Here is a 14,790-nt window from a genome sequence, read left to right as displayed (position 1 = left end):
TTAGACCCACGCACGCCGCCACACAGCTGTCGCGGCCATGCTGCAACTCAGTGAACCTGAGACCCTGTCCTGTTAGTAACGCTCCTTCTCCCCTCGCCCAGACGTCAGCAGCCACCGTTCTGCTTTCTGTCTCTGTGATTGTGACTCGTGTACGTGAAGTCACACAGTATTTGTCCATCTATGATTGGCCCGATGTCCACAAAGTACGTCCATATTGCAGCATTCTGCAGAATTGTCTTCCTTCGAAGGCTGAGTAATATTCCACTGTATGGATGGACCACATTTTGTTTATCCAGTCATGCTACAATGGATATTTGGGTTATATTACTTGATTTTAGACTGCTGAACCAGGCTTGCATACTGGAATAAACCCAAGTGATCATGGTATATATTTTCTTTTTACATTGTTAGATGGTATTTGCTCATGTTGAGTTTTGCACCTATGTTGATGAAAGAGATCCATAGTTTTAGTTTCTTTTAATAGCTTTGTCTCCTTCTGATAATAGAGTGATTCTGGCTTCATAGAATGATTTAGAAGGTATTCCCTCTGCTTCTTCCTTCCAGAAGAGATTGTAAAGAATACGTAAAATTTTCCTTAAATGTTTGACAGAATTCACTGATATTCTAGAAGGCCGTCTAGGACTGATGCTTTCTGTTCTGGGGGTTATTGATTCAGATATAATAGATATAGGCCTATTCAGATTATTTCTCCTTGTATAAATTTTGGTAGTATTGTTTTTCAAGAAATTGATCCATTTTACCTAAATTATCAAGTTTGTAGGCATAAAGTTGTTCACAGTGTCCTTTAAACAGTTCAGCATCTGCAGGGCTTTAGTGGATGTTCCTCTTTTATTTGTGATATTGGTAATTTCTGTCTTCTCTTTCCTTAGTTAACTAAGCTAGAGTGTTGTAGTTTTATTGATCTTTTTGAAAAAGCCAACCTTTTGTTGATTTTATTTTCCTGTTTTCAGTTTCGTTGGTTTCTGCTCTTATTTTTTTTTTTTCCTTTTCTTCTGCTTGCTTTGAACTTAACTGCTTTTCCTTTTCTATTTTCCTAAGGTGAAAACTTAGATTATTAATTTCAGTTATTTCTCTTTTTCTAATATATGCATTCAGATTTTGACTTTCTTTATTTTCCTGTTTTCAATTTCGTTGGTTTCTATTCTAATTCCCCCCTCCTTTTCTTCAGCTTAATTGCTTTTCCTTCTGTACTTTGAATTTCCAGTATTTCTTCTTTTCTAATATATGCATTCAGCACTATACATTTCTTTCTAACCACTGCTTTTACTGCATGCCACAAGTTTTGATAAGTTGTAGTTTTGTAGTTTCATTTCCATTTACTTTAAGTGTTCTTTCATTTCTCCTGAGACTTCCTCCTTGACCCACTTTATACTTGGAAGTGTCTTGTTTAATCTCCAGCTGTCTGGTGCTATTTCAGCTCTCTTGCTGCTTCTGATTTCTAGTCGAGTCCCACAGTGCTCTGAGGGCGTCCTTTGTGTGAGCTGTGTTCTGCACACATGTTAGGTCTGTTCTGCGGCCCCAGCATGTGGCCTGTCGTGCTGAGTGTTCCTTGTGAGCCTGAGCTTGAGCGTAATGTATGTTCTACTGATGTTGACTGAAGTAGTGGTTAGTCAGGGTTCTTTTGAGAAATAGAGCCAGTAGGATGTGTGAGAGTACACAGAAACTTATTACAGAAATTGGCTCCCACAATCACGGATGGCAAGCTGGAGAACCCGGAAGGCTGGTGGGGTGATTCAGCCCTTGCTCCAAGGCCTGGGATGGGGTGGAGAAGTCCTGGTCCACCTGGAGGCCCCGGTGCAAGCAAAGCGAGTCTGCCCCCCTCCACCTCTCTGCTCTGTGAGGCCCTTAGTGCCCCCCGCGTGCGAGGGCCGCAGGCTTACGGCGCCCCGTTCAGACGCGGACTTGCTCCTGGAAGCCATAGAACCCCTGAAACAGCGTCCCACCAGCTGGTTCAGCAGCCCCGTACGTAGCCCAGTCAAGCTGACGCCTAAAATGAGCCGGCACAGTGGTCCGTGGTTGGAGAGCTCGTGTGCGCCCTCTGGCTGGCTGCCTGCCGGATCTGCCCGTTCCTGCCATGTGTTGGGGTCTCCACTGCAAGTGTGAGTTTGTGCGTCTCTCCTTGCAGTTGTGTTCGTCTTTGTCTTGTGTTTTGATGCTGTGTTGTTAGGTGGTAAGCATTGAGGGTTATTACGTCTTTTTGGAGAACTGACCCCTAGGTTATTATGTAACAGCGCTGTTGTGTATCCCTGCTGATCTTTCTTGCCCTGATGTCTGCTTCCCAGCTACTCCAGTTGTCTGTGATTCTTGCTAGCGTGATATGGCTTTCTGTCTCCCTTTGCTTGTGGCCTGTCTGCAGGTAAGGTGGGCCTCACAGGCAGTATACAGCCGGTCATGGTCTCCAGTCTACTCCAGTGGTCTCCATCTTCGGGTGGGTGGTCTTGGGCCACTCAAATGTAAACTGGTCATTGCTCTCCCTGGATTCCTGTCTGTTCCGTTTGTAACTGCTTAGCGTTGGCGTCTTTTGTTTTGTTCCTCGTTTTCAGCCTTCTTTGGTTCCATTTGAGCATTTAACTTGATTTCATGTTCTCTCTTTTCTTAGCGTATCAGTTGTACTCCTTTTTAGTAGTCCTCCACCAGTCCACACCGTGCACTTAACAGCTAATCCGTGTCCACTCTCACACAGCTGTGCTGCTTCCTGGCCGTGCGGGAGCCGTAACAGAGACCCCCAGCGCCGCCTCCCGTCCCTCGGGGACGTGCTGCGTTCCTTCACTTACTGCTGTGCGCGCCCTGTTACTGCCAGAGACTTGAACAAACCTTTGTCCACTATGTCAGTTAAGAAAAAGCAGCATTTTATTGTTAGCTTTATTTATTCCTTTTCCAGTGTTCTTTTCTTTATTTAGATTCAGATTTTCTGATTCAGATTTTCTGACCTGCATCATTTTCTTTCTCTGCAGAACTTTTTAACATTTCATGCAGGGCATGTCTGCTGGCAGTAAATTTTCTCAGTTTTTGTTTGAAGTCTTTATTTCTCTTTACTTTTGAGGGATCGTTTCACTGAATGCAGGACTCTACCCCTATGCTGCTTGCATGTCTTCTAAGGAGAAGTTCCTGTAATTCTCAGCGTTTTTACTCTGGAGAGAAGGTTTCTCCCCCTCTGGCCTCTTTCAAGGTTCTCCTTGTCTCTGGTTCTCTGCAGTTTGAGTGTGATACGCCTAGATGTAGATATTGTGGTATTTGTTGTGCTTGGTGTTCTCAGAGTTTCCTGGATCTGCAGTTTGGTGTTTATTGTTAACTTGGAAAAATTCCCAGCTGTTTTTCCTTCACATATTTCTGTTCTTTCTCCCTTCTGTATTCTCATCGTGTGTATGTATCACTTTTTATTGTCACAAATTTCCCTGATACTCTGTTCTCTTTCCCTTCTGCATTTTAGTAGGAGTGTTCTTATGGACAGGTATGCCCGCTCCCTCTTTCCTCAGCCCTGCCATCAGTGCTTTTCAGTCTTTGTCCACATTTCCTCTCTTCTTACATTACGTGTCTGTTCTTACACTTTATCTGCTTTTCCCATTAGAATCCTTAGCATATTAATCACAGTTACTTCAGATCCAAGTCTGAGAATTGCAGAATTTCTGCTCTGTCTCTTCAGACTGTTCTTTCTTGCCTTCTAGCATGCCCAGTAGTTTTTAGAAAGGCGGACACGGTGTCGTCATAAAGCTTGAGGTAGGCAGGTGCTGGGCTTGAAGCATGGTGGTAGCCTGACTAGGGGTTGGTGCCCTGTTGCCTCCTGCAGCTGCTACTCAGTGCTGCAGGCTCTTCTCTTGTCCTGATTTGTTGCCTCCTCCTTGACTCTAAAGACTTTTCATAGAGTCTGTACCTTGGGGCACTTTCCCCTGTAATCCTTTTATTATGCTAGAGCCCTGAGGAGTGGTCTGGGGGAGGAGAAGCATTTATAGTCTTCTGATTGAGTTTCAGCCTTTTAGTGGCTGGTGTTCCCTTCTTGGTTGTGACCTTCACTAGTATTTCTTCCCTTCCTTTCCCCTCCTTGGGTGAGACCAGACAACCAGGGGCCAGGGTGGGGAAGGGCTAAGATGATCTGGGAGGTCTTCTCACCACACCACAGGCCTTTGTTTTGGAGAAAGCTCAGGGCTTGTGGCCAGGGACTCTGGTGATTTCTTTTCCTTTCTTTTCTTTTCTTTCTCCGGTGAGAACCAGGCGGTTCCTGGAAATAAGCCCCAGGGTACTGTGGGGCCCCTGGGACTGCAGCCCGGAGGTGCTCACTCACACCTGTGCACCCGTGGCCTGTGGTCCCGTGCAGGCTGCCTCCGGGGCCCCGCCGGCCTGCCGTCCCCAGAGCTTCTGCTCCAGGGGGGCGGACGTCAGTGGTCCTGTCCCCAGGTTTCTCAGGTCTGGGGGAGACATCTGACCAGGTTTCTCTGATGAATCCAAGGAAAGTCACTGACTGTCAGTGCCATGTGTTTCTTGCAGAGACCAGAGCTGTGACTTCTAAGCTCTTTGTAGAGTGGAAGGTGGGGCCCCTCCTCTGTGTAATTTGGTTCTTGCTGACGGGCAGGAAGACTGCTGGTTTTACGAACAGCCACCTTGACAGATTCTCTTATGAGTTCTAATAGTTTCTCAGTTGAGACTTGGATTAACTGGATAACCAACGATAACGTTTATCTGCAAGTAATAATACTTTGGCCCCTTTTTATTATGTCGTCTGTATTTTATGGAAGATATGCTCTATTTTCTGACATATCCGGTGTTCCCGGGTGTGCATGGGGGCCTTTCCATCTCCTGGGTGATGAAGCGAGGGCCTCGCCCTCATTCCAAAGCAGCGGCCTACCCTGGGTGCCTGTCCGGGGGAGCCAGCCAGACCACCCGTGCTGCATGGGGCCCTCCGCCTGGCACAGCCAGTGCTGCGGGGCTACCGAGGCTCTCCACCCAGCCTGTGCCCTGGCAGAGAACACTGGTGTCTCTCAAGGCAATAGTGGGGTGGGCAGTACCTCAACGGCACCTGTCCCTAGGTCCCAGTGGACAGGTCTGCTTGTTTCCTGCCCGGGGGGCCGTGGGCCTCTGCTGACACATGTGCCAGGAGACGCAGAAGGCAGCGTGCCAGGAGTTTCCAGAGTGTGCGTTGCAGAAGCAGCTTTCCTGCACACGGGCCGCACGAGCCAGCCTTGCTGCACGGGTCTGTCCCCGCTGGCCAGCAGTGCCGGTCAGAGGGCAGGTCCACTCCTTAGTCTGCCCAGGCGGTTGGCCCCTCTGGCCTGGCTGACTCTCATGAATGCGCCTCAGCCTCCACAGCTCCTCCCAGCTCTCAGGTTTGGTTGTCTCAGTCTCCCTTTGTTCCACTTTGTCCTGAGGAGGCCCCCGTGTTGTGGAACTACAGTTCCCAGAATGCCTCCCGCAGGCTTGGCAGTCACTTCCTGGGAGCTGTTTGCAGCCAGGTGCAGACACTTCCGTGGTTGGCAGAAACCAACCTTGAAGAACCTTGGCGGCGTCTGGAGTGTAGAAAACTTAGGCATGGGTAAGCCTGCTCTCACTGTCCTAGGTCCAAAAATGAAGATTTAAATTTCTTGGAGAAAATTTAGATTTTTGTTTTTGCATATTGGTTGAGATCTTAATAAAAGTGAAACCAGGGAAACAGCGCATAGAAAGGCCTGTCTGATTCACTTGAAGAGGTTGAAAATGGCCAGTAGGCCAGATCCCTATTTATCATACTTTTCCTTTGTTTGACTTTTGAATTTATTTTCGTTTCTCTAGTGAAGTGTAATTTACATAGAGTAGAATACACAGCTCTTAAGGGTGTCATTGGACGGCGCTGGCATGTGTGGGCTCGTGTCACATGACATTCGGCTTTTAGAAGACTCGTGTTGGTCTTTCTGTCCTGCAACACTTGAGGGAAAACACGGAACGGGACCGTGGCCAAGAGCCGACCACGATTCCAGCGGGGGCAGAGCGGGCGGGCAGCCCGCGGGACCTGCCCAGCCCCAGTGTTGTTCTTGCCTGCATTAAATTCATTGCAGTTAAGAGCCCGTGATGGCAAGCTGAGAGAACTGGGTCTGAAGTGTCTCTCAGGGCAAGCCGGACATGGGAGCCTGTGGTTGTAAGAATGCGCTCCAACGAAGAGTCCCCTGACTGCTAGCAGCGCGGTTCTGCCTTTCCGCTCCCACCGCACACGGCTCCTTCCGGCTCTGAAAGAAGCGCCGGCTTAGCCCCGTCTCCTTGCGCTCCGCCCAGAAGGCGCGCGCCTGCCTTTCCACCGCGCTCAGGGTGGCCCTCTGCTCGGCGGCCGCTGCCTGGGCGGGGGTCCTGCAGCCTCGTGTGCGCTGCTGCCTGCCGGCCCGTGCACGGCGCACGAGGTTGAGTCTCTTGGAGGCCGGGCTCCCGCCCTCAGCAGTCCCCCAGTCCACTCTTGTCCCGAAGCGCCCCAACCCCCGTCCGGGGGCCGGTGAGTGGCCGAGCCCCACCTCTAGTGCTTCTGGCCTGTCCTGGGGGCTGTGTCCACCGTGGCTCCTGTGGCCGCACCGTCCCTGGATGGCGCCATCCCCAGGACGCCGGCTGTGGCAGCTCACCGCCACTTCTAACCTGCGTAGTCTGCAGCCTCGCTTCCCGTGCTCTGATTTGGCGACTCTTCAGGCTCCTGCCTCCACCTCCCTGGCCCCCACCCCCTGAGCCGGTCAGTCCCTCCTCTTGCCCCGGCTGTGGTTTGCACACCCAGCTCCTTCCCTGCCTGAGCCCCACCAAGTCTTGCGCCAGGTGGGTGGCCTTTGTGCAGACCCAGCCCAGGGCCTAGGTCAGGGAGCAAGAAGGGGGGGCAGGACCGGTGTTAGTGGACCTCCAGACACCCATCACCTTGTCCCACGACCCTGTGGTGTAAACGGCCCAATAGAGGCTGGCCCCAGGCCCCCCAGCCCAACTCTCCTGGGACCAGCTGGGCCCTCCCCTTGCGGACCGGCCGCCCCCATGTCTGACCTCCCCATTTGGGAGCAGCTGGGATCCTGTCCCTTTAGAGCAGGAGTCCTTAGCCTCTCGGATCTAATGCCTGGGGACTGAGGTGGAGTTGACTTAATAATAGAGATAAAGTGCCCAATATACGGGATGCGCCGAGCCATCCTGAAGCCACCGCCCCATCCCGGTCTGTGGGAGACCTGTCTTGAGGGGACACACCGTGGGCACCTCTCCACCCGGCTCCTCCCGGCTGACCTCTGTCCCAGGACAGCCCTGCACTCTGCTGCAGTCGCTTATGAAAACCTCTCTTGCCTCCAAGCAAGGGAGACTACAGTGGGGACCCCTCGGGGCATCTTTGATCCGCCTTTGCTCTATGTTCTCCACCGTCCAGGTACTGGGTTTCCAGTGAGTCCCTGGGCCCCCAGGGCGGTGGGGAATCTGAGCAGGCAGACCTCAGCAGCTCCACAGCCCTGCACTTCCGCGGACCTGCCTCAGCCATTCTCTTACATGCGCCCCAGCAGGTCTCGTGGCTTGTTCCCACTGTGCTTGGCAGGCAAGCGGGCTCACAGGGATGAGGGGCTGCCGGCCTGTTCTGCTTTGGGCGGGCAGCATGTCTCTGTCCGGAACAGTTCCCTGTGCGTCTCCAACAACACTGAACCCTGCTCGCTTGAAAACCCAGCCAAGGCAGCTGCAGTCCCTCGACGCTCTGCGAGCTGTTGGTTCAGGGCTCAGGGGGTCTCTGGTGCCAGCAGCCTCAGGCTCTGGCTGGAAGAGGGAGGGACTGAGAGGCAGAGAAGGTGCCCACACCGTGTCGCGGGCCAAGGCTGTGGGCGTGCGAGGCGCCGCAGGCTGCTCCTCTGGTGTTAGTGTGAGCACGTCTTTAGGAGTAAGGGTGCGTTACCCCAAGTCAGCATCTCTGTCCTTAGAACACCAGCTCTGCCTGCAGGGCAGCGGTCCCGGCAGGAACCCAGGTGGCCCTGTGCTGCTGGGACACGGGCAGAGGGCTGGGGAGCGCCGTCTGCTCTGTCCTGAGGCTCGTCTGCTTCGTGGACGTCTTGCAGCAGTCACAGGGATGAGGCGGAGCTGTGTGCGGGCGAGCCGGCAGCCGGTCCTCTTGTGCCTGCAGCCCCCCTGCCAGATCCGCATGCCTGTCCCGGACGGTTCCAACCAGTGGAGGTGTGGGACCTGTACGTTTCTGTGTCTGGCATCTCTTTCATGATTTGTTTTAAAGAACGTTTGTACTGTTTTAATTTCTAGTCTTGTTGCATTGTGATTGGACGGGGAAGAGAACTCTTTTTAGTTTTTGGAAGTTACAAGTGCTCTCTGACCAGTTAAAAGTCAGTCTTCATGGGTCTTTCAGAGGAACTTCAAGGAGTATTCTCTTGTTTCAAGCTACAAAAGTTCAGTGTATGTCCGTCAGAGCCACCTCATTCATTATATTCTATGTATAATTATTTCTGTTTCATTATTTGGATATTATTTGCTTGGACATGGAGAGACACGTATAGAGATGTCCTTTAGACTCCTTCTGTCACCCTCTGAACGTCTTCAGTAGTGTCTGCTTTATAAATGCTGCTGCTGCGTCTGGGGCCTGAGTGTCCCCAGATGCCTCCACGGCGACCGTGCCCTCGCGTGCTGTGGGGCTGCTTCACGTCCGCTTGTGTGCGCTGGGCTTGGCCTGCCTTCTGCCTGATGTCGGGTCCTGACACCTGATCCCGGCTGCCCGTCTTGGCCCCACCTTCTGACGCCTTTCCAAAGTACTTCAGCTGCATCTCTTGTTGACAGCAGGCGTTGAGGGTCTTGCTTTGAGATTCTGTCTAAGCAGCTGTTTCTTGTAACGCGTGGCCCCGGGTGCGTGGTGCTGGCTCTGTCTCACCATCTGTGGTGCGCCTGCGCCTCTGCTTTTAAAGCGAGTCTTCCCTGCGGGATCTGGAGGCCGTGGCTCGGGACCGGCGGGCCCGCCCCGCTCCCTGGCAGATGCCCCTCGCACGCGTGCCGAGCCCGGCGCTCGCCCGTCTCCTGCAGCTGCTCTGCTGGCACCTCACGTCTTTCAGTGAAGACTCGTGATGACCTCTCGGCAGAATTCGCGGCACAGCGTCCCGAGTGTTGAACGCTGCTTTCCAGTACTATCAGTGGGAACATGGTGTGAGTTCCCACCTAGTTTAAATTTTCTAAATATGTCAAAAAAGTAAAGGGAAACGAGTGAAGTTAGCCTTGATAAACTATCCAATATTGTATGAAACGTTTGAACATGTAGCCACCAGTACTTCAAGATTGCTGAGGTGGGTGAAGTTCTGTATTTTAGGGTGAGGTTTTGAAATCCCACGGGGGGATCTTGTGCTGGGAATGCGTCTCAGGAGCAGCCACGTTTCACGGGCTCGGTGTTGGGTGTCGCGGGAGGAAGGCCGTGGGGACCTGTGTGCCCCTGCCTCTGGGGAGCCGCCCCTTGCAGCTGGGCCGTGCCCTGTGTGGGTCTGCCCCCCTCTCCCAGGCGCGTTTTCTAGGCCTTCCTCGTGGAGCTTCTTGCTGGCGCTTCCCTCCTCTCTGAAGCCAAGTCACACCATGTCTGCGTGTTCTGTTGGCCTCCCCACACGGGAGGGCATTAGGGGTGTCCGGTCGAGTAGTGTGTTCAGGCCTCGGGGCCGCATTTCCGCCTCTCTGGGGTGGGTTCCAAGGCAGGAGGGCTGCCGGCCTTGGTTTCCTGCTCTTCCCGCTGCTTCCGTCGCTGCCGCGGGTCCATGTCCTCCTCCAGCTGCTTCCTGCAGCCAAGGGCCTCAGCCCTTCTGCCAGGCCTCAGGGCTCTGCTCAGATGGGAGGCCAGGGCCCTTCCGGGGGCTCGGCCAGCCTTTCCTGGCCCGCCAGCCACCTTCTGTCCCTGAGACACCACCCTGTGAGCTCACTCCCGCATGTGCTCCCGGCACGTGTGCACATCTCCCATCAGCTCGCTGCTGGGTCCCCTCCGTGGACGAGCATCAGCCGCGTCATCCAGAGGAGCGAATGGAGCCATGTGTTGCCAGGAATCAGAGCAGCGGAGTCTGCTGGCCGCAAGACCGCCAAGTCCGAAGCTCCTGGTCTTTACTTCCACCAGAGGTTGTGACCGAAGTCCTGATTTCGGTTTTTCTTGCTGTCTAAACATGAGAGCGTTGTCAGTCAGCTCCAGGGTCACCATCCCCAGTTCTAACTTTCCACAGTTGATTTGGAAAGGGAGTCCTGGGGGAGAGGCCAGGCCGGAGGAGGAAGGAATGTGCGCCCCGCACCCCCCAGGCCGCCGGAGGGCCACAGCCCGTCCTCTACCCGCCGGTCCTTGAGCCCGGCCCCTCTGCGCACCGTCTCCAGCATTCTCAGTCAAGGGAGTCGCTTCTCCACCGCCAGAGCCCTTTGAGCTTCCCCCGGTCATTCTCTCAGACCTCATTCCAGCAGCAGTCGCAGGCCGTGTGATCTTAGGAGCTGAGGTGCTTCCACAGCACACGCATCCCCGAGGTGTGTACGCCTGAGAGGTGCTTCCGGAGCACACGCATCCCCGAGGTGTGTACGCCTGAGAGGTGCTTCCGGAGCACACGCGTCCCCGAGGTGTGTACGCTTGAGAGGTGCTTCCACAGCACACGCGTCCCCGAGGTGTGTACGCTTGAGAGGTGCTTTCGGAGCACACGCGTCCCCGAGGTGTGTATGCCTGGGAGGCGGGTTCCTCTGTGCTGGCGTCTGGGGCTTGTCGACAGAAGCTGCCATTCAGTAGTGTAGCCTGGGGACTCCCTGGGGTCCGGGGGCTAGGACTCCATGCTCCCACCGCTGGGGCCCAGGTTCAACCCCTGATGGGGGGCTGAGATCCCACAGGCCACGTGCTGAGCAGAGAAGAGGTGTGGTTCGTAACGGGCTTGGTGACGCCCGCCTCCCCTCCCCTTCCCTGTCCTCTGTCATGTGCTGTCTGCCTGAAGACACTCGGTCTGAGGCGTGACCGGGTGTGGGAATCCGGCAGACAGGGAGTCAGACCTCCCGTCCCCATGCCCAGCGGCCCGTGCGGGCCCAGCCCCAGCTTCCCACTGTCTCAGGGAGTCCCACAGGCCAGAGGATCCCGCGAGCCGGTTTCTGGAAAGCTGCTCAGCAGCACCTCCATCCTGACTGTGGGGCCGAATGGGGCAGGGGCGTGGGGCCTGGGCGCCGGGCAGAGTGGTCTGCGCGCCCACCCTCATCTGCACTCCCGTTGCCTACCTGCCCCCTTCCCTCAAGGCCGGCTGTCACCCTCACCCTCAGTAGCAGAACCCTTTGGTGCCCGTGGGTAGCAGTCTCTGCCTGGTGCTGCCGCCGTGGGCCCCGCCTGGTGGGCAGGGTGCGCCCTCCCGTCCCAGGGCCCCTGTCGCGCTGCCCACGTCTCCCCCTGCCTTCGTCCGCAGCGCCGGGCTGCCGTGCGGGGGGTGCTGCCCGGCCCGGGGCTGGCGACACTGCCTCCCCAGCCTCCTTTGAGGCCCTGGGCGCCTGGCCTCCCCGCCACCCGGCTGTCCTCCGCGTCCCGGGAGCTGCAGGCTCCGGAGCTGGTCCAGCAGAACGGGGTCTGCCGCCTTGCTCTCCCCGCCAAGAGAGGACGTTGAGGGTCATCTTGACCGCCAGCGAGGTCAGGCCCTGCGGGTCGAGCTGTGATGACCGGGGCCTGCAGGTACATGGTGTACGATCCATGCCAAGCTGCCCAGGACGGCCAGCAGCAGCCGCTGACGCCCCTCTCTGTCCACAGAGCCCCCCAAGATGAGCCCTGTGGTAGAGCCGCTGTCCTGGATGCTGGGCACCTGGCTGTCAGAGCCGCCGGGAGCCGGGACCTTCCCAACGCTGCAGCCCTTCCGGTACCTGGAGGAGGCACACATCTCGCACGTGGGCCAGCCCATGCTCAACTTCTCGTGAGTGCCCTCCCCGCCCTGCCCAGCCCCGCAGGATGTGTGCCCGCCCCCGGGGACGGGCTGGAGACACTGAGCGCAGTCCCAGCTTCTTATGCAGACGGGAAGCCCACATGGCGCCCTGTGCAGGCCAGCCGCCCAGGCCTGGAGATCGGGCCTGGCTTTCCTGTGGTCCTGCCCCGAGCCGGCCGGGGTCTCATAGAGGCTGAGGATCACAGGTCTCAAGAGTCTGACCGGGCCTCCTGCCGCTCTCGGGGCCAGGGGCAGCTCAGAGCAGGGCGCCTGGGTTGGGGGCACGGGGTGGGGGTAGCTGAGGATGTACTATCTCATACCTTTTCATTTTATTCTCGGCTGCAAGGGTGAGAAGAAAGAATAGCCTGCGTATGAACCAGAAGGTGGAAATGCGGGGTCGAGTAAAACAGAACCACGAGTCACAGTCCTTTAGAGGAACATAGGACTGGCGTTCGTTAATCTCCTCTTAACGCTGGTTACTCAGTGACTGCAGTTACAGAAAAGTGGAGAGGGTAGAAAACAGGTGTTTCGGTCAGTGTGATAGTGTGTGCAGGCAGCAGATGTGTTTCTCGGGAGGGGTTGCACTCGCAGGAGGGTGTGTGAGCCGGGCCCCCCGCCCGTCACACGCTGTCAGCACTGGGTTCCCACCCGGCGCTGCTGAGCCCGCGGGCTGTGAGTCGTGAGCAGTGCTCAGGCCGAGGCTCAGTGCTGCGCCCCGTTTCTCACACATGAACCGGTGCGCCCCTGAGCAGCATCCTAGCTCAGAGGCAGGAAGGTGGCGTTGGAGGGATGGACTTGGCGGTGTTGGTGGGGGCTTAGACTGAGGAGTGTGGGAGGTGCTGACGGGCCTGAGGGGGGCATGCCCTGCAGGAGCGCAGGGTCCGGGCAGGCCCCGCAGCGGGAGAGGAGACCGAGTGGGTGGGGGCCGTCCCTGTGCTCCCCCGTGTCTCCGCTGTGTCCTCTCCGTGTCTGTTCCGTGTGGCGCCTCACGTCCACTGGGTAAGGAGAGGGTGGTGTACCGCGCCTGCACGTGCTCTGCTGGGCACCAGGCACCTGGGGCTCCACCTGTCGATTCCCGGTCCAGGTTCAACGCCTTCCACCCAGACACGCACAAGCCCATGCACAGGGAGTGCGGCTTCATCCGCCTGGAGCCCGACACCAACAAGGTGGCCTTCATCAGCGCCCAGAACACAGGTACACGCCTCCCTAGGCTGCTTCCACTTGCGCCCTGCCGGGGGCCCTGTGGGCACCTTTGGGGTGGGGAGGCGGCAGGGGGTGCTGTGGGAGCCCCTCTGCCGGAGCAGGCTGGTTCCTGGCTCAGTGCTCCCACTCATGTCTGTGCAAGCCCCATGTTTCCCGTGCGGGTGGGCCTCCGGTGGGGGGACCTCGACCGGGAGTGAAAGTCCTGTGTGGAAGTTGGGTTTGCCCCTGGGGAGTTCATCCTAAAGTAGTTCACCAGGGCTGTGAGTTCAGACCCTGCCTTCATCACCCTCACCTCGCTCACTGGCTCAAGTGAGCGCTCGCTTCCTGAAGCTGGTGGACCAGCAGGGCCAGCCGCACTGCCCCGGGTGTTGGCGGCCCGGAAAGTGTGGGGAGGCAGCCAGGGGGTCTCCTCCTCTGGCCGCACATCGCTCCTGTCAGATCTCTCTGGAGCGGGAGTGCAGGGTCACCCCAGAGGTCACCGGCCTCGGCGGTGAGAAGAGCGGTGTCTTCCCTTCTGATGCCTGGGGGTCCTTGCAGGCGAGGGGCCATGGCTGTCTCAGCGGCTGCAGCGTTCAGATGCGTTGAACCCTGGGCCGCAGAGGCGGGCGGCTGGTGCAGGCCACGGGGCTGACGTGTTCCCTTGCAGGCATTGTGGAGGTGGAGGAAGGCGAGGTGAACGGGCAGGAGCTGTGCATCGCGTCCCACTCCATCGCCAGGATCTCCTTTGCCAAGGAGCCCCATGTGGAGCAGGTGAGCCGCTGGGCCTGTGGCTCCGACAGGAGCCGGCCTCTCCCTCGCCCGGGGCTGGGCCGTCTCCAGGCACCGCTCTCCTTGTGCTCACACACACTGCGAGGTGATCCCCCGGCCCCTGCTGTGTGTGGTTGGGTGTCTTTAACAGTTACACACCCACCACTTTGCTGGGGACCTGGTCTCCTGCTCCTCAGCCAACACAAGGTGTTTGCAGGATTTCCGGTCTTTTTAATCGGATAAATGGAAGGTAGTGTCTTGTTTCTGTTTTGAACCGTACCTTATGAACGAGGAGGCGTTCTCACACTCCTGCCCTTGTCCTGATGCTCAGTGTTCAGAGCCGTTGCCTCTTTCTCTGTGCGGTTCGTCTCGTGTTGGTTTATGGGGGGTTTTATAACCCCGTGGACGCCGCTCTGTTGTTTGCTCTGTGGGTCTCGCGTCAGCCCGCTGTTTGCTGTGTCCTGTGCACGGGCTGCACGCCTGCCTCTCTCTGTCGTGGCCCCTCAGGGTCTTTCCCTAACACTGTCTGAGTTTGGGTTCTTGCTCAGGAAGGTGTTTTCTGCTCCAAAGTGATAAAAGTTTCCCTTCCGTTTTCTGGTGCTTTTATAGCTTTCCTTTTCGCGTGTGGACTGCCTGTCTCTCTCAGATCTGTGGTTACGTCGTGGGCGCCAGAGACCCCCCGGGTGGCCGAGCACGCCGGCATGGGGATGCCAGCAGGAGGCTTGGACCTTGTTGCGTGTGTTCCAGTAGGCCTTACAGCGTCCTTCACGGAGGCCTCCACAGTGCCCGGGTGAATCCTGAGTGCCCTGTAGCTCGTCATCACCGGCGCTCGGGCCAGGCCGCAAGCGGAGGCTGTGCTGCTGGCTGCCAAGTGGCCGTCCGCTCCCTTGTGGTGTTAATTACACTTCCTGGTGGCTGAGTGTGGCTCATTCAGTCCTCGGGCTCATTTGCCACTTGAATTTTTTGTTTCCTGACGTGA

At 56.4% G+C, this 14,790-nt stretch overlaps 1 protein-coding gene across 5 annotated transcripts in view; it reads left to right on the top strand.

Moving 5' to 3' along the window:
- THAP4 (THAP domain containing 4) overlaps positions 1 to 14,790 on the top strand; it is a 35,473-nt gene that overhangs the window by 8,326 nt on the left and 12,357 nt on the right. For 4 of the 5 annotated variants that reach the window (XM_025289331.3, XM_025289332.2, XM_025289333.2 and 1 more), the window contains exons 3-5: positions 11,693 to 11,852; positions 12,946 to 13,055; positions 13,711 to 13,814. In XM_025289331.3, coding sequence (XP_025145116.2) covers positions 11,693 to 11,852; positions 12,946 to 13,055; positions 13,711 to 13,814 — 374 coding nt within the window. Of the gene's footprint in view, positions 1 to 5,393; positions 5,546 to 11,692; positions 11,853 to 12,945; positions 13,056 to 13,710; positions 13,815 to 14,790 lie in introns of those variants that run through there. The other variant, XM_006077116.4, reaches the window with a different exon arrangement.

Source organism: Bubalus bubalis, chromosome 6 (assembly GCF_019923935.1).
Source record: "Bubalus bubalis isolate 160015118507 breed Murrah chromosome 6, NDDB_SH_1, whole genome shotgun sequence".
Taxonomy (NCBI): domain Eukaryota; kingdom Metazoa; phylum Chordata; class Mammalia; order Artiodactyla; family Bovidae; genus Bubalus; species Bubalus bubalis.
This window is presented reverse-complemented; position numbering and strand designations above follow the sequence as displayed.